The 22294-nt window shown below is 38.2% G+C and overlaps 1 protein-coding gene across 2 annotated transcripts in view; it reads right to left on the bottom strand.

Moving 5' to 3' along the window:
• Positions 1-22294, bottom strand: part of C14H8orf34 (chromosome 14 C8orf34 homolog) — a 364940-nt gene that overhangs the window by 97769 nt on the left and 244877 nt on the right. For both annotated transcript variants that reach the window (XM_061438931.1, XM_061438930.1), the window contains exon 9: positions 7757-7842. In XM_061438931.1, the coding sequence (XP_061294915.1) occupies positions 7757-7842 (86 nt within the window). The remainder of the gene's footprint in view (positions 1-7756; positions 7843-22294) is intronic.

Genomic DNA, 22294 nt, shown 5'->3' with positions numbered 1-22294 from the left:
TGTGAATAAAAAGATGGTAAACTTTTCCATATGTCTGCCAAACTAAATTAATTATAACAACAAAGATTTCTACAGGTTCTAGAGAATTCTTCAATAGAGATAGATACATAAAGCATCTAGAAATAGCTTGTGTTTTAATACCTTCCATTCAAATAAAAAAATCAGTTATAAGGAGGGTATTTTAAATCACCAGCAGCTTTAAACATTGATTGATTATATTTATTAATATTTTAAAGAACCATATGCATCCTTAAAGAAGGCCTTCCTTCACATTCCCACACACAAGTGGAGACAGATTTTTTTTTTTGTTTCATAAAATGTGTGCTCTGAGAAGAAAATCAGAGCCTTAAATCCTCTGAGTCCTTAATGGCCAGTCAAGACCATAGAGACAATGGAAAGCTTAGTACAAATCTATAATCACAATTGTTAAGTCATGGAGCTCTAGCTCCAATAATTCAGAATTTTATATTCAAGCAAAAAAAATCAGGATAAATGATGAGAATTGTACCACATTAAAAATATTAATCCATGAATAAAGGAAACTTGAATCCATATCTATTAAAACCCCATCATAAATGTGACAATAGATAGATTCTTTACTTTAGAATGCATAAATTAGTATAATTTAAGTCCCCCAAGACTGAATTATATTCTGCTGAACTGTGATCAAATATTACTATAATTTTAGTATTCATTCGGTATTTTTTCCATTTTATTATATGTTGAAATTGCTATTTGTGTGGAATATTGACAATAATATTAAAATGTCCGACCCTACATCATAAAGCAAATTATTACATTTACAGAAGAAAACTCACTCTCGTGGATTTGCTAGGATTTTTATAGTTGGAAATACTATATGCCAGGCTTTTAACTAGGAGCTGTTAAAACAAGTTGAGCAACAATTCCAGAAAAATAAACGACCTAATCAAAAAATGGGCCAAAGAACTAAACAGACATTTCTCCAAAGAAGACATAGAGATGGCTAACAAAACACATGAAAAGATGCTCAACATCACTCTTTATCAGAGAAATGCAAATCAAAACCACAATGAGATACCATCTCATGCCAAGTCAGAATGGCTGCTATCAAAAAGTCTACAAACAGTAAATGCTGGAGAGGGTGCGGAGAAAAGGGAATCCTCTTACACTGTTGGTGGGAATGCAAACTACTACAGCCACTATGGAGAACAGTGTGGAAATTCTTTAAAAAACTGGAAACAGAACTGCCTTATGACCCAACAATCCCACTGCTGGGCATACACACCGAGGAAACCAGAATTGAAAGAGACACATGTACCCCAGTGTTCATCACAGCAGTTTACAATAGCCAGGACATGGAAGCAACCTAGATGTCCATCGGCAGACGGATGGATAAGAAAGCTGTGGTACATATACACAATGGAATATTACTCAGCTATTAAAAAGAATGCATTTGAATCAGTTCTAATGAGGTAGATGAAACTGGAGCCTATTATACAGAGTGAAGTAAGTCAAAAAGAAAAACACCAATACAGTATACTAACACATATATATGGAATTTAGAAAGATGGTAACGATGACCCTATATGTGAGACAGCAAAAGAGACACAGATGTAATGGACTCTGTGGGAGAAGGCAAGGGTAGGATGATTTGAGAGAATAGAATTGAAACATGTATATTATCATATGTGAAACAGATCGCCAGTCCAGGTTTGATGCATGAGACAGGGTGCTCAGGGCTGATGCACTGGGATGACCCTGAGGGATGGGATAGGGAGGGAGGTGGGAGGGGGGTTCAGGATGGGGAACAACACATGTACACCCATGGCTGATTCATGTCAGTGTATGGCAAAAACCACTACAATATTGTAAAGTAACTAGCCTCCAATTAAAATAAATTAATTATTTAAAAAAAAAAAAGAATATGAAGATTTGCTAAAACAACAACAACAAAAAAACCATGGTACAACTCAATAATGGACAAATAGTTCAATGGGCAGAATAGAATTTTTAGGTCCAAACCCATAAGAGCTTAGTTTTTGATAAAACAGTACCTCAAATTTATGTTGAAAGAACAGACAATATAGAGATGGTGTTGACTCACTCTACAAATAAAAATAAAATATGATCTCTATTTAACCTCAAATACAATGACAGACTCAAAATGAATCAGAGAAATAAATGTGGAAGATAAGATTATCAAGTTAATAGAAGACAATGTAAAGGAAAATTTTTTGTTATTTAGAGGTAAAACCTAGATTAGGAACAACAGAGGGTGTATGCCACCACCATTCTTATTCACCATTGCTTTTAAGGTTTCACTGTATACAAAAAGAAATAAAATGATCAGTATAAAATTTTGAAAAAAAAAAAAAACACAACAATTTGAGCAAGATAATCTTCTATGGCTCTCTCTCTTGGAGTTTACTTGAACACATTCACACAGTATGGATTTTTTTTTTAATAAAAATTAACATTTGTAAAAGGCTTGGCAATGGTTTTACATTTTGTTCTGTTCTTGTTTTAGTTCCATTCTTCCTGGTTATTGTTGCCACATCTAGTGAGATCTACAGTGTGGTGAGGTGTGAAGTACGCCAGAATATTCGAAAATTTACATATCCATCATATTTACATATCTGACCATATTTACATATCCAACCATATTTATCCTTGCTAAGTAGAAAGGATCCTTCTAAATAACCCAAATCTAGTGATAGAATAGCAGTATAATAAGCTACTTGGAACAATAAATATTGTGAAAACAGGATGAACCTAGAGACTGTCATACAGAGGGAAGTAAGTCAGAAAGAGAAAAACAAACTTTGTATATTAACACATATACATAGGATCTAGAAAAACGGTATAGCTGATCTTATTTGTGAGGCAGAAATAGAGACACAGACGTAGAGAACAAATGTATGGGCACCTGTGCAGGTTAAGGTGGCACGGGATGAATTGGGAGACTGGATTGACATATACACACTATTGATACTATGTATAAAATAGATAACTAATGGGAACCTACTGTATAGAACAGGGAACTCTACTCAATGTTCTGTGGTGATCTAAACAAGAAGGAAATCCAAAAAGAGGGGAAATATGTGTACATACATATAACTGATTCATTCTGCTGTACAGCAGAAACTAACACAACATTAAAAACCAACTATACTCTAATTCAAAAAAAAAATAAAAAACACCTTAGTGTTGAATGCTTGGAGAGGTGCACTTCATTTTTAAAGTGCTCTGAGTACACTGCTTATTACCAACTATTGGCGGGCACATATGTGTAAACTGTTGCTCTGTCAACTCCAGAGCAATTTTTTTCTAAGTATTAATTTAAACGATTTTCAAAATACAAGCTATGAATTTTTTTAGCTTTTCTGAATCACATGGAAAGGAAAATGATGTCTATTCCAGAGCATTTTTCCCTAAATATTAATATAAATGATTTTCAAAATACAAGCTATGAATTTTTTGAGCTTTTTTGAATCACATAGAAAGGAAAACGAGTCTCTAAATTTGTTAAATGTTAGTTTATCTCCTCATTTGAGAGAAGAAACTGAAGAACAGAAAGATAAAGTAATTTTGTCAAAATCTAATAGTCTCTGGCACCACTTGCAGTTGAAACTTAGCCTCTGTGGTCGATGGGGCCTGCCAGTAAGAACCTAGAGATCTGTAGGGTTTGTCAATGATGTTTAACTTCATTTAATGACTTCCTGTCATTATTTATACTTTTGCTGTTTGTGTCACAACAGGTTTGTTTAAAGCACAAAGTTACACCTGCTCATAGAAATATTTGTTTATTGAGCCAAGTTCAATGTGGATGCATAGTTGACATAAAAATCACATTAGCACTTTGGATCTAGCGATCTGAATAACTTAAGTAGAAAAGAATGTACTGAACCAGACAGCATATTTTGGAATTTGTTGATTAGGTCTCTAACATCTGAATGTGAAGAATGCAGGATATAAGAAGTTCAAGAAGGGAGCTTAAGCTTAATGAATACCTTTTTTCCCCAGTGAATGCAAGTAACTATAATCAACATATTACTGATTTCCTTGTTTAATTTTCTAAAAAATTTAAATCCCAACAATCCTCAGTTATAATGTAAATGTGATTGTTGAAGGATATATTATCTGTAGATCAGTGGATTGGAGTAGTTTTGACAGAATTCAAAAGTGTGTGTGTGTGTGTATGTGTGTGTGTGTGCGTGTGTGTGTGTGTGTGCTCAGCTGCTCAGTCGGCCAGCTCTTTGCAACCCCTGGACTGTGGCCCACCAGGCTCCTCTGTTCACGGAATTTTCCAGGCAAGAATACTGAAGTGGGTTGCCATTTCCTTCTCCATATCTATATATACATGTGTGCATATACGTATATAATGGGCCAGTAGTTAACACCTGTTTTGTATCTAGTTTTATACTGAGCATGATAGAGAACACAAGAAACTCTCAAGAAGCATATAATCCAATTGATGAGAGAACAAACACACAAGAAGTAATTCAAGAACAATTAGGGGCTGGAAACAGGAAAACATTTAAGTTTTGCTGTTGTCGTGTCCTGGCTATTATAAATAGTGTTGCAATAAACACTGGGGTACATGTGTCTTTTTGAACTATGATTTTCTCTGGGTCTTTGCCCAGTAGTGGGATTGCTAGGTCACATGGTAGTTCTATTTTTAGTTTTGTAAGGAACGCCCATTCTGTTCTCCATAGTGATTGTATCAATTTGCATTCCCATCAACAGTACAAGAGTAGTCCTTTTTCTTCACATCCTCTCCAGAATTTATTGCTTATTTTTTTTAGATTTTTTGTACAATTTTTTTTAGATTTTTTGACGATGGCCATTCTGACTGCGAGATGATACCTCACTGTAATTTTGATTTGCATTTCTCTAATAATTAGTGATGCTGAACATCTTTTCATGTGTCTGTTTGTCAACTGTATGTCTTCTATAATTACAACATGGAAGCAACCTAAATGTCCATCGACAGAAGAATGGATAAAGTTGTGAAATATATCATATATACAATAGACTATTAGTTATAAAAGGAACAAAATTGGGTCATTGGTTAAGACATGGATGGACATAGAGACTGTCATACAGAATGAAGTAAGTTAGAAAAACATATATTAATGCATATATGTGGAATCTGAAAAAATTGGTATAGACGATCTTATTTACAAAGCAGAAACAGAGACATAGATGTAAAGAACCAAAGTATGGATAATCAGGGGGAAAGGGGGATAGGATGAATTGCGAGATTGGGATTGACATATGTACACTATTAAAAAAAGAAAAAAGAAGAAAACATTGCTTGTGAACTGGACTTCAGAGAGACTTGACATCATCTTAGCACACAGGATCTGAATAGGCAGATGAGAAGAGAAAGAAATTTCTATGAGTCAAAGAAGAATGGCTTAAGTAAATGGACACTTGTAAGAAGAGCAGAGAAGAGAAACCAGGTTGACTCTAAAAACGAATGGAGTGTCCACTAATGGCCAGCGTGGGGCCCCTAAGTTGCTAGTGACACAGTGTATACCTTTCACTGTCAAGAATTAATGTCCGGCATGAGAGTGTTTCATCTTATCAGCACTAGGAAAGAGCTGAATGTGTAGAAGCTATTACCTTCTTTTTAGTATTGTGCTATACTGGTCCTGGTTTATGTTCTTATGATACCTTATTTTTTAACATTGATTTACATGTTTTTAATCTTTGACATATAAAAAGTATATTTAAAATATACATGCAAAATACTATATATAAGTTACAAAGCACAATGATAAAACAAACACCCCAAATCCATCACCTGACTTAAGAATTAGAACATTTCTAATAACCTTCATATACCTATGAATTCCTTCCTAATCCCATCTCTTTTATCCCCCTACCCCCGAGAATAGCCACCATTTCAAGTTTTTCATTCCCTTCTTTCAATATAATTCTACCACTTGACGTATGTTTTCCTAAAGAATATACTACTTAGACTTACTAGTTTTGAGCCTTAGAAAAATGACATTCTATGACTGCTTTTGTTCAATCAATATTATGCTTTTTTACAGACAAATTTTATTTTATTGAGATATGTATTTTTACAAGTCCTTGTTTTATTTTTTATTTTTAACAAATATGATGCTTTTAAGATTCATTCAGTTGTGAGTTGCAACCTACTCACGTAAGACTAGAAGGCCCAAATGCCACTTCAGATGGGTGGCTTGAAGTCAGCATTTATATTATATTTATATCATGGAAACCAGCAATCTGTACAAACCAGGGCTTTTCATTTTCAGACAATTGTTAACATTTACCAGCATACCACTTATATCATCCGTCCTGAGTGTAGCTGACATGCATTCAGTTTCCCACAGTATAACAATTCCACAGTTTATCCATTTTCCTGTCCACCATCATACTAACAAATTTGCTTACATTTCATGGTACATGAGACGTGCTTTCTAACATATTTATCCAGAAGTGAAGTCTCTGGGCTTCACTCAGATTTTAGGATAATGGAAAACTATTTCCAAAATTGTTTATGCCTCAGCTGTTGTATGAATCTCTTTTTGTCTCGGTCTTCACCAGCACTTGATTTTGTCAGATTTCTCAGTGTCACATAAAAAGTCATAAAACAGCATCTCTCAAGGGCCTTACTTTTCCTTGGTTACTAGAGTAAAATATTTTTCATATGCTCATTGGCCATTTGTGTTTCCTCTTCTGTGAAATATCTATTGCTTATTTTTCTATTGGTTTGCTGATCCTTTGTTTATTGAATTATAGATACACTTTACATTTTTTGAATATTAATCTTTGATCAGTGACAAATATAGTTTCCTATTTTGTAGCTTATCAACCTCTTTTTTTCCTGCCATTTTTTGATGAATAAGAATTCTTAACACTCTATAATTGAGCTTTTTTAATGTTTAGGAATTTTTGCATCTTGTTTAAGATGTCCTTCTCTAGCCAGGTGTAAGGAAAATGTTTTCCCATAGTTTCTCTTCTAATTATTACAATTGAATGTATGGACTGCTTCCTGATAGAACAACGAACGATGAAGCAGTGATATACCTTACATGCCACTGTAGTGGCATTACATGTACTTATTTATATATTCAGCAAACATCTTGAAGTGCCCTGGCATGAACTTAATATGCTAAGCCAAGGAGTTTGAATTTTGTTCTATAGAAAATAGAACCAAAAATAAATAAATTTTTTTTATTTAAATAAATAAAATTTATTTTTAGAAATATAATGAACCAAATGGGGTGAGATTGTACAAGGAAAATCTATTTATAGAGCTCTTACACTAAATGGAGAAGGACAAAGGCGTAGACTAGGCAGTCTTGGGGGAAACGAGACTGGCTTGGTGACAATGACGTAATTTGAGTTCAATTTAATGTAGGGCTGAGAGAGGTGAAAGTAAATCAAGTCTGATATTGACATTTCTGCCCAGAAGACTGAAAGGATCCACAAAATGAGAATGGGAGTAGGTGATGTAAGTTCCAAAACCAAGCTGGAATTAGTGACAAACTCTGAGAGTAGAAATGTGGTCACCCTGTATCTTAAACAAGCACAGGAGTTAAGAGGCTGCTTCTCACACTTCTTTTTCTCCTTTGCCCTTAGCTTCCTGACACACAAAACCTGCAGGAGTGGTGGGCGGATGACTGACAGCTATGGTGATTTGGTGCAAGAAAAGATGCTTGGTTTCATTTTCTTTTTAAAGACATCTTTAAGTGACACTAAAATCACAATATATCTTGTTGGATTTAAAACTCACCCAAAGACTCTGAGACTATTTCATCTGGAGATTGAAGTATTTGTGAAGTCTCTTCTGTCCTTTCTGCCAGGTTGTCTCCTTGAAGCCTAAATGATTAAAAACGGTTATTGAAACCTCCAGTAATGTTGACTCGTGAAATGTGAGCTATATGTTATTGGCAACATGACTATGAACTTCTAAATTCTAAAACCAGGCATGCTTCTTCCAAGTAGAAATAAAGCTTTACTGAAATCTTTGTCATATAGTGTTTTTTTTGCTTTTCTAACCTTTAAGCAAAAGGCTTTCATCTTTTCTCCTGTATCCATGGGAAGATTAGTCTAGGTAGAATCTGCTTTTCTTCTTAGCCTGAGGAAGATTTATAAGTAAATGTTTTCACGGACACTGCAATGGGGAAGTGAGTGGAAGAAAAGCAAGCATCCAACATAGTGTGCTCGCCTGACTTCTGGGTCCAGGGGCCTGAGAAGGTTTCCATGGTTACACAGAGGTTCATCAAATACAGTTTTCCAAACCAATCAAACCTGAGCTTAAAGGCCTGCAGGTCAAAATCTGTTTCATCAGGGGGCATGAAGATTCAATACGTGGATGGCCCAGGGTTCTCAAAGACACTGGGTCTTCTTCAGGAGAGGAAGATTGCACAGGGACTTTCATGACAATAGATTTCTGAGCTTCTATATCCTCACCTCTGTAGTGAGGTTAGTCTGGGCTTAGTTATACTGTGAAAGCACTCTATCAAAAGAGGTACAGCTCATCAATAAACATGGGAACTCTGACCTAAGGAAACAGAATAAGCTCTGCTAACACTGGAGGACAGTTATCAAATAATCCAAAGGTTGGAGGTTTCTGCCAGTGCCTTACTTTTTTTCTTGCATTTCCTGATGGTGAGTACCCTCATGGGAGAGTATTAATGAAAACATGACATATACTATTAATATTTTTAAAAATGCAAACTCAAATACAATCCATAACTGTACTAGAATTTTTCATAGTTAAAATCTTCAACTCTTTTATACCTTTATCTGTATATACCACAGTGGAATCCAATAATGTATATGCATGACTCTCTTTATTTTTTGTATAAGTATAAATATTGTGCATTATACTTTTATTCCTACAATAATAAATTTTACGCATTTATGTATGTATTATACATTTATTGTTGGTGGTGGTGGTTAGTGACTCAGTCATGTCTGACTCTTCCCTTGAGGCTCCTCTGTCCATGGAATTCTTCAGGCAAGAATACTGGAGTGGGTTGCCATTCCCTTCTCCAAGGCATCTCCCCAACCCAGGGATGGGGACCAAACCCATGTCTCCTGAATTGGCAGCACTGAGCCACCTGAAAAGCCCCATGACACATTTATACTTACATATTATCTTCTATACACAAAGTTACTGTATTATATAAGCTAATTAAATAATTCTCAAGAGTAATTTGCTGATAGTCATATAAAACTTTTCAGTCAAAAATCTTACACTTCTAATTAAGTTTTAATATTTACTCTAAAAAAAAGGCATCATTTTTAAGTGACTGATTTAGCTACATACTTCTCAAATCTGCCCAGTTCCTTCTTTTTATTTTGTTTACTTCTAATCATTGGGGTAAGTATTTTACTCATCAGCAACATCAAATATTCTTTTTTCATCAAAATGATCAAAGAGAGAATATATGTAGGTATACAAGACATTGAAGTGTGTAAATAAAGATTACTATTAAAAATTGACAATCAGTTACAACACATTTGGGTATCTACCATTAGGTTAAAAACCTAAATGATGACTCCCCTCTCAGCCCAGTGGTTATGACAGTATACTTCCAACACAGAGGACATGGGTTTGATCCCTGCTTGGGGAACTAAGATGGTACATGATGCATGGAGCAGCCAAAAAATTTTAAAATACCTAAACAGAAAATAAATCTCCAATAAAGGTAGAATAAAACAAGAAATCAAATCTAAGTTGCAATTTTTTTTATTCATGGCAAGCTTCAATAAAAACAAATACTTGTTTAGTATTTATCAATATGCTCAATAATAACCCAAATGTTGTGGCAATGTAAAGAAATAGGAACTGTCCTTGATTTCATGGAGTTCTCAATTGAGCTGAGTTGAAAAGAAAAATGGCCAGGATAACCACCAACAAATTGGGTGGCCTTGAAGCTGCCTCATCGTTGTCCGAACTGTACCCTCCAGACACCTTTGGAGTTGAATTCGCCGTGACTTGGCATCAACCCCATTGAGGAATGCCTCTGAGCCCCACTATCCTTGAGTGGTCTGCCAATGTTTCCCAAGCTGAAATCCACACAGCACTACTTCTGTAAGAGCTTAATAGGTGCTATGCAAACAAGGGTTGTGTGGGCAAGTCCGGGAAATACAGTTGCAATAAAAGTTAAATCACTTTTTTTTTCTTTTACATTACAAGAGTTGTACTCATACCCTCAAACATTTTCTCTTTGCTTTCTGAAACTCTCCTTCCATATTAAGCACTCTTCTATATTCTCAGCCTCTAAATAAAATGTTTCTTGCTCCTCCTGTCATAAGGAAAGCCTTTTCTCATCTAAGAATAGGACATCCCTTTTTCCTCTAAGAATATTATCGTACCTCCTCTTCAAAGGAGGCTGTGTAGCCCCTCAACCTCAGCTAACAGAAGGGTATAAAGATTAACTTGTATTCTCTCTGCCTGGGGAGACTTTGATCAGGCTCAAAATTTTCTTCTTCAACTCAAGTGTCACTATTATCTTGAATGAAATTTGTGTTTACGTATATGTACTGACTAATTTCAAAGTCCCTCAATCTCAAATCTGGAGTCTTTCCTTCCATTTCACCTTCCCCAACCCAAAGGACAGATAATTCAATTGCTTTGTCAGAAATCTTAAAATCCAGTGTTCTGTTCTCTGATAACAAACTCACTTCCTTTAGGTGATTTCACAAATTAGCTTTTTTATTTATTTAGTTTTGGCTGCACTGGGTCTTTGCTGCAGGGGGTGGGCTTTCTCTAATTGCTGCTCGCAGGCTTAGTTGCTCCACAGCATGTGGGACCTTAGTTTCCTGACCAGGGATTGAACCTGCGTCCCCCACATTGAAAGACAGATTCTTAACCACTGGGCCACCAGGGAAGTTCCTCAACTTCCTCTTCAATCAAATACATATCTGCATCTTCTCTCAGTTCTCTCCCGGGTTTTGCTCCTCTCCTGATTTCCTTCCTGCCCTACTCAGATGGGACCTATTGTCCCCTCAATCCCCATGCACCCACATCTTTTAGTCATTACTGCCAACCAGACCCTAATCCTGTATTAACCTGTCATTTTTGTTTACATGGCAGCTTAAAACTACTGGGAAGGATTATGACACTCTAGGACTGATGAGTACAAACAAATCAATAGTTCCCAACTTTAAACTTCAGCTTGTCGGTAGATTTTCTTCCATTCCTTTCAAAGTCTTCAAAAATATCACCTCTCTTTTGTGTCCATCCAAAAAATTACGTAATCAAAAATAAAGACCTTCTACTCCCACTCACACAGCACCTGTAGAAGTATCTTTACCCTGACTTGTATTCACCACCTTCCAAATTCACAAGAGAGTGAGAGACCCTCTCCCCTGTCCAAGGTTTAGATCATCCATCAGGCTGGTGATTTGGGTCCCATCATCTCATCTGCCTCTTCATTTATTTTACGCACCACCACTCATTCTATTCATCTCTGTGGCTCATTTCCCACAGCATAGAAATAAGCTCACTTCTCTTTCAACCTTAAACAAACAAACAAAACAACATCCCTTCCATAATTATCTAAAACATCTACCTATTGCTTTTTCTAGCTCATTATTCTTTGAGTCAAACTCCTTAAAAATGCTTCCATCAATGCCTTTTAAAAAAAATCAAAGTATAACATAAGACATCCTGTTAGTTTCAAGTGTACATCATAGTGATTTTATATATATACACATAAATATATATAGCAGTCAGTCAGTCAGTCAGTTCAGTAGCATCTGACTCTTTGCGACCCCATGAACTGTAGCACGCCAGGCCTCCCTGTCCATCACCAACTCCCGGGGTTTACTCAAACTCATGTCCATTGAGTCGGTGATGACATCCAACCATCTCATCCTCTGTTGTCCCCTTCTCCTCCCACCTTCATTCTTTCCCAGCACCAGAGTCTTTGCCAATGAGTCACTGCTTCGCATCAGGTGGCCAAAGTATTGGAGTTTCAGCTTCAACATCAGTCCTTCCAATGAACAGTCAGGACTAATTTCCTTTAAGATGGACTGGTTGGATCTCTTTGCAGTCCAAGGGACTTCCAAGAATCTTTTCCAACACCACAGTTCAAAAGCATCAATTCTTCAGTGCTCAGTTTCTTATAGAAAGCTGAAATATGTATATAAATGTGTGTATATATATATATATATATATATATACACATATACATTTTGAAAGGGTCACTAAGAAAAGTATAGTTACCATCTGCCACCAAGCAAAGTTATTACAATATTATTGACCATATTCCTTATGCTCTACTTTGCATCCCCATGACTCACTTCTTTTATAACTGGATGTTGATATCTCTTAATCTCTTTTACTTATTTTGGCTGCCCCTCAACCTCCCTCCCGTCTAGTAACCAACAGTTTGATCTCTGCATCCATGAGTCTGTTTCTGTTTTATCTGTTCCTGTTTTGTTTTCTAGATTCTACATATGAACATGTGAGTTGTCCCATATCTTGGCTATTATAAATTGCAAATAATGCTGCAATGAATATATGGGTGCAAATATCTTCCTGAGTTAGTGTTTTTGTTGCGTTTCCAGAGAAATACTCAGAAGTGGAATTGCTGGATCACATGGTAGTTCTATTTTTAATTTTTTGAGGAACCTCTGTGCTGTTTTGTAAAGCAGTCACACCAACTTACATTCCTACCAACAGGGCATGAGGATTCCCTTTTCTCTGTATCCTTTCCAGAACCTGTTATTTTTCGTTTTTGATAATAGCTGTTCTGACAACTGTGAGGTAGTGACTCATTGTGGTTTTGATTTCCATTTCCTTGATAATTAGTGATGTTGAGCATCTTTTCAGGTGCCTGTTGGCCATCTACATATTTTCTTTAAAAAAAGAAAAAAGGTCTATTCAGGTTCTCTGCCTATTTTTTAAATCCAGTTTTTTAAGTTTTTAAATTTTGAGTTGCACAAGCTCTTCATATATTTTAGATATTAACTCTCCACCAATGCCTCTACTTCCACAGTTTCAATTCACCTCTCAATCTATTTTAATTTGGTTTGTCCTGCTGCCATTCTGAGACGATTGGCTACACACTAAGACTGCCTGATCTTCTACTTGCCACACACAGAGGAAAACTTCCTGATCTTGTTTTTATTTTACTTTCATTTCTACTTTGTGTGAACACTCTTTTCCCAGTCTGTACCATCTCCCTGAATCAGTTCACCCACTCTTTTGGTTTAACTACATGTAGGGTGGTTTTTCAAATCTTTATCTTGAGTTTTCAACCTGAGATTGGTATAACCAAATACTAACTGGACATTTTAATTGAACTAACCAGAAACATCTCAAAGCAAATTGTCCAGAGCAAACTCTTCTGCATCATACCCTGCCTTGTATGACACATGGCTAATCAATCTGATTCTTATTAATTATACTTCCTAAAGGAATTTCCTGAATCCAGTACTTCTTTATTCTACTACTACAATCACACTGCTCATCTTGACTTGCTCGGATTATTACATAGTTTCCTTGATGATATTTATACACAGAAACTGTTCTTCAAAAATTCATTTTCCATATGGCTACCAGAAAATTCCAAACAAATCCTCATGCTTTATTATTCTCATGCTTTAAATATTTCGATGCAAGGGATTTTAACACGAGTATTCTTAAGGGATCCATAAACAGGTTTCAGGGGAATCACTGTAATTCACAATAAATGGAATAAAAAGTTTTTGGTGGATGTGCCCTTTTTTGGACAGGGAGACAGTAACCTCAACCAGATGCTCAAAACTAATCTTTGACTCAAAAGACTTTAAGAACTACCATTTTTACTGGAGTCTCTTGTGCAAAATGAGTTATGGTTTCCTTACCAAATCATTCAAAAGTCTCTATTGCACGACCCCTACCTGTGTCTGCAACTTCACCTTCTTGGATATTTCACCGTGGATTTTATACTCCATAAACTCCAAACTGCTTTTACTTTTGTGCAGATATTTTATTAAGCCTCTCTGGCTTATAATTATCTCTGGCAGAATTTACGTTCCCCTCATTTACTTTTTGGCTTAATCCTAGGTTTTAATTACAGATTCTCCTTTTTTCAGTTTTTCTTCCAGAAGTCTTAGTACCTATGCAAATCTTTACCATAGTTCTTACTTTACTATGTTTTGTTTGCTTTGATGTCTATCAACACACACCAAGTATCTTAAAGATGAGTTTTATTTTTCATATTTTTATGTCTCTAAAGCCTAGTTCAGATTGAGATACATTGCAAACTCTGAGAGAGATTTCTTAAGGTATTTTTTAGCGATGAGCTCACCTTTGAGAAAAGGAGGAAAAGAGGACCCAATCTATGTATAAGGAATTTTCTACAGGATATCTGAGTATATTTACATTCTCTTGAAAAGAGGTAAAAATCATCCTGCATCTCTTAACCTGGTTCACCCTAATACAGATGTAAACCAGAGGCTTACGTGCAATCCAATTTATGGTCTGGGGTGGGGGCAGGAGTGAGGAACACAGAGTGACACATAAAAGAAGAGAAAGGTGTGTTATTGAGTCATACCCTTTACTGGTGGTTGCTGCTCAATCCCACAAGAATTCTAAGGATCCTTGCAAAACATGTCCACTTGAAGAATGAAAGCATAGAGCATGTATCCATAGGCTCCTGGTCAAGGGTGGTCCCTGATCATTGATCTCCCTGATCTTTTCAGTTGTGCATACATCAGTTTAGAATGATTCTCATTAGTCATCCCAGGGCAGGAAATGAGATGTAAAAGATACCAGTGTAACTGAGATGCTAAAGTTTGCACATGCACAAAGCTGGCTCCCACAGTTGGAAGAAGCATATGCCAAAACAGTTGCTAATAAAAGTTGGGGCATTTTAAGTGAGGTACAAGCAGAGGAGATAAAGATATTAAATGTGTTTAGGTATCAAACAAATGAATCAGATTTCATTTTAATTGAACTGACTTGGCTAGGAAAAATCTCCAAGTTTATGAGTCAACAGTCACTTTCCATTGATTCAGTCTTAATGGTGAATAAGCCAATGAAAGATAGCATCCTCAGAGACTACTATAGTGCATATCACAGCCTAGCATAGTACCAGGCACATGTACGTGATCAATAGACATTTGTTAAGTAAATGTTGCTGAAAAGTCCCTATGTCTTACCAAATAGACTTAAGGCAGATGGACCAGTCAAGAGGAAACATATAGAAGCTCATTCAGGAGACTGGTGGCTGTAGCAGTGATTCAAAGTTTGCTTGCTTGGTAATGTTTTGAGATCCAGCTGATTCCAATGTCTTGCTTTGTAAGAAGAAACAAGGAAACAAAAACTAGGGCCAAGTGTCCAGTCCTAGTCCAAAATGTTGGTTACAACACACCACCAGCAGCCATATGCATTCTGGGGGCAAGGTTTGAATAGTGTAAGCAGTGGGAGGATAGTGATGAGTGTTACTTTTTTATACTTAAAAAAAAAAATCCAAAACACTCAATATTTTTCTTTTTTAAAAGCCTCTGGTACTATCAGTTCAGTTGAACCATGTGATGTGACAAGACTCAAATAAGTGTATTCTAAATTTTTCATTTGGCCTAGAAGACATTCAGTCATCTTTCTGTTTTCATGCTATCATGCCATGTATTCTATACTTCAATCTTCCCTTAATACTTTCTGGAAGAAAGCAGTATCTAACTAAAGAGTAAAGAAAGAAAGAAAGTGAAGTCGCTCAGTCATGTCCAACTCTTTGCCACACTGTGAACTGTAGCCTACCAGGTTCCTCCATCCATGGGATTCTCCAGGCAAGAATACTGAAGTGAGTTGCCATTTCCTTCTCCAGGGAATTTTCCCGACCCAGGGATCGAACCCAGGTCTCCCGCATTGCAGGCAGACGCTTTACCCACTGAGTCACCAGGAAGCCCTAACTAAAGGGTAAACACTCATCAATTATTTTTTTTTTAAACTAAATTGAATACACTATGGCATGCATGAAATTAAATGCCAGGTTAACATTTCTAACTTATCTAGTTCAGAGGAGATGATGAATAGAATCTGGATTTATTCAAGAAATGTTAATGGAGTAGGTGGTACTTGCACTGGGCTTTGAAAATGCTGAAATTCGATTAGGTGAAGAAAAAGAGGAAGGGTGTTTCAAAGAAAGAGTAGTGAAATAATACAGTACACTTACTTTGGAAAAAGAAGTCTTCCTTGAGGGGGGGGGAAGATGAGAAAAGAAAAGAGAGAGAGAGAGGGAAAACCAAGTATAACAAAAAACTAACAGCTTCAGTGAAAGTAGTGTATTGAAAGCAACAAACACATCTAGATTATAAAATGTATTCAGATGGGATCTTGCAAATTAAACAAAAAGATGTAGACTTAATGAAACAGGAAACTGTGAAAGTTTTAAATTATTGCCTAATATAATAAAAGCTGCACTAAGAAAATAATATTCATTGGGGCCTCTTGGAAGGCCATTTGGGAAGCTTTTACAACTTTCACTTTTCACTTTCATGCATTGGAGAAAGAAATGGCAACCCACTCCAGTGTTCTTGCCTGGAGAATCCCAGGGACGGGGGAGCCTGGTGGGCTGCCATCTATGGGGTCACACAGAGTCGGACACGACTGAAGCGACTTAGCAAGCAAGAAATAGAAGATCAAAGCATGGAATAAGGAGGAGGGTCTAGGCAGGTGCCTACAGTGGCGCAAGCACTGTTCCAGTTTGGGGGGCTGGGGGACAGGAGCTGTGGACACAGTGAACCAAATTTCCATCCTCACGGAGCTTTCATTTTAGATGTGGTGGTGGAGGTGCAGAGAGGCAGCTGGATAGAAGGGAGATGCTGAGCAGACTGAGTTGTGCACCAGGCTTACCCTCCCTGGGCTCCAAAATCTCTACAAAGAACAGACATGATTTAGCAACTGAACAAAAATGACGACTTAATTTAGCTATTTTGAAGGACATGAGATTCTGTTTCACTGGAAAACAACAGTATATCATAAATGCCAGTTGGATCCAGGGAACCATCATAAACAGTTTAGGTTTTAAGAAATTTTGAACCATTTTCTACAAAGGGGTAGAAGATTACCTTATCTTTGTCCTCCAATGTCTTCCTTTAATTCTCAAAGTGTCTTTCATAACATTGGTCATAGAGTTATTTCTAAGTCTCTTTCTAAATGTTCATTTTCCATTTCAGGATTCCAGTATGTTTCTCTAGAATTATTTTTTGAAAGAAATTCTAACAATTTAGGGGTGGGCTTCTCTTGTGGCTCAGCTGGTAAAGAATCAGCCTGCAATGTGGGAAACCTGGGTTTGATCCCTGGGTTGGGAAGATCTCCTGGAGAAGGGAAAGGCTACCCACTCCAGTATTCTGGCCTACACTTCCATGGAGTGTATAGTCAATGGGGTCACGAACAGTCAGACACGACTGAGCAACTTTCACTCACTCATTAACAATTTATTGTCACTTAATTTCAAAGTCTTAAAAAAGGCAAATTGTCATCAACATCAAAAATTTATCAGGGATCTTCGGAGGCAAAGCCCTTCACTGAGTAATGAGACTGCAATCTGCTGTAAGAGCTGGGTGTATTTTCAGGATCTCTCCAGTTACTTGTCAAGCTTCCTGAGGTTTCAAAGATCAGGTCTGTTATCCTCCACACCGTCAGGGCTTAGCATACTAATTTAATTTGTCTGCCCCTCCTACCCCGCCGAGTAACTATCTGATGTAAATAGCATCTTATCTGAAGTCACTAAAGACTTCTAAGAGTGCCTTCTCTACTCTAGAAGAATGGCACTGCTGCCTGTGGAACTTTGCTGCCCTCCACCCAAGTCCCAACTAAGTCTCAGTTCCTCAGGGAGTTCCCTGGATGTTCTTCCTTTCATTCTGCTTTCCAAACCCACTGACTCCATCTCTGGGTCTCCCTTACCCTTGGCCATTCCAGTTGACATTTGGTGGGTGGTCTGGCCCTCTGACACCATTTCTCACGCCCCCCTAGCTGCAGTATCTGTGTGCCAGATAGAGTTCTACCTTCCAGAACCTCTGATAAACACTTCTACTCCAGGAACTCCTCTGCCAACAGGAAGTTTCCAACAGTACCTAGATTTCACTCTTTATTTTAGTTGCTGTTCATTGTTGTTCAGGTACTAAGTCATGTCCCACTCTTAGCAACCTCATGAACTGCAGGATGCCACGTCTTCCTGTCCTTCACTGTCTGCCGGAGATTGCTCAAACTCATGTCCACTGGTTTGATGATGCCATCCAACCATCTCATTCTCATCATCCCCTTCTCCTCTTGCCCTCAATCTTTCCCAGTATCAGAGTCTTTTCCAATGAGTCAGCTCTTTGCATCAGGTGACCAAAGTATTGGAGCTTCAGCTTCAGCATCAGTTCTTCCAATGAATATTCATGGTTGATTCCCTTGAGGATTCCTTGAGGACTGGTTTGATTTCCTTGAGGACTGGTTTGATCTCCTTGCTATCCAAGGGACTCTCAAGAGTCTCCTCCAGCACCACAGTCTCAGCCTTCTTTATGGTTCAACTCTCAAATCCATACATGACTACTGGAAAAACCATAGCTTTGAGTATATGGACCTTTGTCAGCAAAGTGATGTCTCTGCTTTTTAATATGCTGTCTAGGTTTGTCATAGTTTTTCTTCCTAGAAGCAAGTATCTTTTAATTTCATGGCTGCAGTCATCATCCACAGTGATTTTGGAGCCCAAGAAAATAAAGTCTCTCACTGTTTCCACTTTTTCCCCATCTATTTGCCATGAAGTAACGGGACCGGATGCCATGATCTTCGTTTTTCAAATGTTGAGTTTTAAGCCAGCTTTTTCACTATCCTCCTTTATTTGAAGTCATGATCTTAGTTTTTCAAATGCTGAGTTTTCAGCCAGCTTTTTTTCACTCTCCTTATCTTAGTATATTCTCTTAAAAACCTTCCTTCTAGCATTCATCTGCGGGCACTCTATTTCTTGTCTCTTGCTGTTTATGTCACGTGAGGTAACAATGCATCAAGACAAAGCACCTTTCTCCTGACCCTGGAATGGAATAGAGTAACACTCCCCTTCACCAGAGGGCTTTCTTTATGTTCTGCTTTTTAAATTCTCTCCCTTGTTCACACGAATCTCTGAACATAAACCTCTAAAACAAAATGATGGATGGTGACATGCTCTTTCCTCTCACATTTTCCTTTTAACTTCCTATCTCCTGAAAGTGAGACATGAGCCTGCAAACTATCGGTAACTCTCTAATCAAATTTATAGTTCTCTCACACAAGTCTGATTGCAGACGGGACGCTGCTGTTGGTGGCCTCTTATCTAGGCTGCTAATTACACTCCTGGCAGAAGTTTAAGCATTTTAAAACCAAATCTAAGGAGGGCACACATGGAGAATAGATTTTTTGGTTTTTTTTCAGTCTCTTCTGCTTTACCTCAATTCAGATATAAAAATGTCAACACAAAATTAGGTAGAGAAGATGACGCATGGAGCAGGACTGATCCTTACCACCCCTTGGGACTAGCTAAACAGGATTTTCCAGGCAGATTGACCAGAATGTGGACCACTGACACACACCCTGGCCAGGTTATTACTCACACCATGGATGACCCAGGGGACATTCCAACCTTCCTGAAATTCGAGGCAGTCATGAAAAAGGATTACATTCAAACTGCCAGACTGCCCTGGGGCTAAGGAAACGCCAAGAGAAAACAGCCAAGCACAGAATGTCTGAGCTAAAAGCAGCTCTGGGCATTGGAATCCACAAGCTTCCTTCCACATGACCATTCGTCCGCATTTTAAACTGGATTTCTTGTCTCTAAAATGATCTGGCGAAGTGTGGGTATGCTTTCAGCCTGCCACCATCCATAGAGAGCACCCTTTTAAAAATCTATCCACATAGAAATAGGCAGTTGAGGTCCTTACTGGACAGACAGTGTAGAGCAATGTTCTCAGTTTCTAGGGTGCTAGACTCGCCTGGACTGCAGGAGTCCCCAGCCTCCAGGCCACAGACCTCCTCCGAGCTGACAGGTACCTCCTGTCAGATCAGTGGCAGACTTAGATTAGAAATAAAGTGCACAATAAATGTAATACACTTGAAATATCCTGAAACCATCTCCTATCCCCCAACCCCTATCTACGGAAAAATCGTCTTCCACAAAACTGGTCCCTGGTGCCAAAAAGTTTGAGGACTGATGACCTGGAGGACTTCTTAAAACATAGATTGCTGAGTTTTATCCACAGAGTTCCTGAGTCCGGTCTGGAGGGTGGTCCAGGAATTGTCTTTATGCCAAGTTCTCAGGTGATACTGATACTGTCAGGTAGGACACAGTCCCCCATAAGGGCCTCCTCTTTATATTAACAGCTCTGGTAGTGGATGGACCTCCCATTCATCCTCAGTGTGTAGTAGTAGTAGACTATGTATGGAATGCCAAAAATAGGTAAGACTCTACCAGAGAATGTTGGTGTTTTTCTTTCTCCAACTAGCGACTTTTAGCTGAACACTCAGTTTTACTCCCAAGTATGTACGGTTTTTCCAGTAGTCATGTACAGACCTGAGAGTTGTATCATAAAGAAGGCTGAGCACTGAAGAATTGATGCTTTCAAACTGTGGTTCTAGAGAAGACTCTTGAGCGTCCCTTGGACTGCCCGGAGGTCAAACCAGTCCATCCTAAAGGAAATCAACCCTGAATATCCATTGGAAGGACTGATGCTGAAGCTGAAGCTTCAATACTTTGGCCACCTGATGTACCTTTGGCACCTGAAGAGCCAACTCATTATAAAGTCTCTTATGCTGGGAAAGATTGAGGGCAGAAAGAGAAGGGGGCGACAGAGGATGAGATGATTCAATGGATATTAGTTAGAGAAATGTCCCATAGATAGTGGAAGTCTGGCATGCTGCAGTTCATGAGGTTGCAAAGAGTCAGACTGAAAGTGTGAATGCATTAGCCGCTCAGTTATGCTCAACTCTTTGCAGTCCCATGGACTACAGCCCACCAGGCTCCTCTGTCCATGGCATTTTTCAGGCAAGGATACAGGAGTGGTTTGCTTTTTCCTTCTCCAGGGGATCTTCCCAACCAAGGGATCGAACCCAGGTGTCCTGTAACACAGGCACAATTCCATCTTATCGAAGTTAGAAATCTCAGAGTAGACTGCACTTGAGTTTGGGGTGCTGCATCTGTAGCCTCCATCAGAGCATTGCTTAGCAAGTCTTCCTGGTAAGCAGCATCCAGCATAGAGCAGCTGTGGGAAGTCTCCTTAAAGTGCTGATTTCTAACAGGTTGAAAAATGGGATTGTGTGGGGAGCCAAACCACCCTTTTGAAAAACTGCCAAAGCTTTTGTTCCCTCCTCAGCCATTCCTTCCTTTAATCAGAGACCTCTCCCTCATGGTCCTGAAATGGAAAGCTGCCTCACATGCCTATCTGATGGGAGACCACCCCCTCTTTTGTATGTGGCCCTGGAACATCTGTTAGATGGCTGAGTTCTGTATATAGTCGATCCCTCTCCCTCTCTGACATGATCAGATTTTTCCATGCCACAGCCCTGGAAGTGACAGTATGGTGTGCTGCCTTAGTCAGATGGTTCAAGTGCCTTTCTTTGTGATTTCCATTCCATAAGATTGGAAGTAATTGAAAGTAATTTGTGATGAGCAGCAGAATTATGAGGCAGACTGAAATTCCCAAATTACCAGTAATATTACATTGTACCAAAGAGCACTAAGAGTTTAGCAGGGTTCTATACACCCACAGATGGCAACTGAGGGAATATTACCAGTGATGCGCACATCACAATATCTGAGACATTGTTACTGGATGTGGAATTAGCATGAGGGAAGGAACCATGGGCAGCCTCCAAGCAATTCTTCTTGAGAAAGTTGTACATTTTTCTAAGGAGGAAATGAAGTTCCAGCAAAACCCAGCAAGTTCCATCTACTTAGGAGAGATCAGAGGTAGAGCAAGGGGGTAAAGTTTAGGAAATGATCCCTTAGAAGGGATCCCTGAGAAGATCCCTTAGAAATCTGAAACCACTGTGTCTGGAGGTTGAAGTCTCAGCCAGGTGAGCCAGATTGATTTATATCAAACAGAAAGGCTCCCAAAGTGGGTATTTTATGACCCTACTTCTTCTCCATGAGAGTAACATTCTCCATATTTCAATAGAACACAGAAGAATATAAGATGTGTGAGTACAGCAACAAAATTTGGTCTCCTCTATGCCATGCTTTATTTATGTACCCATAATAGGGCTTCTCTGGTGGCTCAGCAGTAAGGAAATTGCCTGCCAATACAGGAGACCCAAGAGACGTGGGTTCGATCCCTGGGTCAGGAAGATCCCCTGGAGTAGGAAATGGCA

This window comes from Bos javanicus, chromosome 14, assembly GCF_032452875.1.
Source record: "Bos javanicus breed banteng chromosome 14, ARS-OSU_banteng_1.0, whole genome shotgun sequence".
Taxonomy (NCBI): Eukaryota; Metazoa; Chordata; class Mammalia; order Artiodactyla; family Bovidae; genus Bos; species Bos javanicus.
This window is presented reverse-complemented; position numbering and strand designations above follow the sequence as displayed.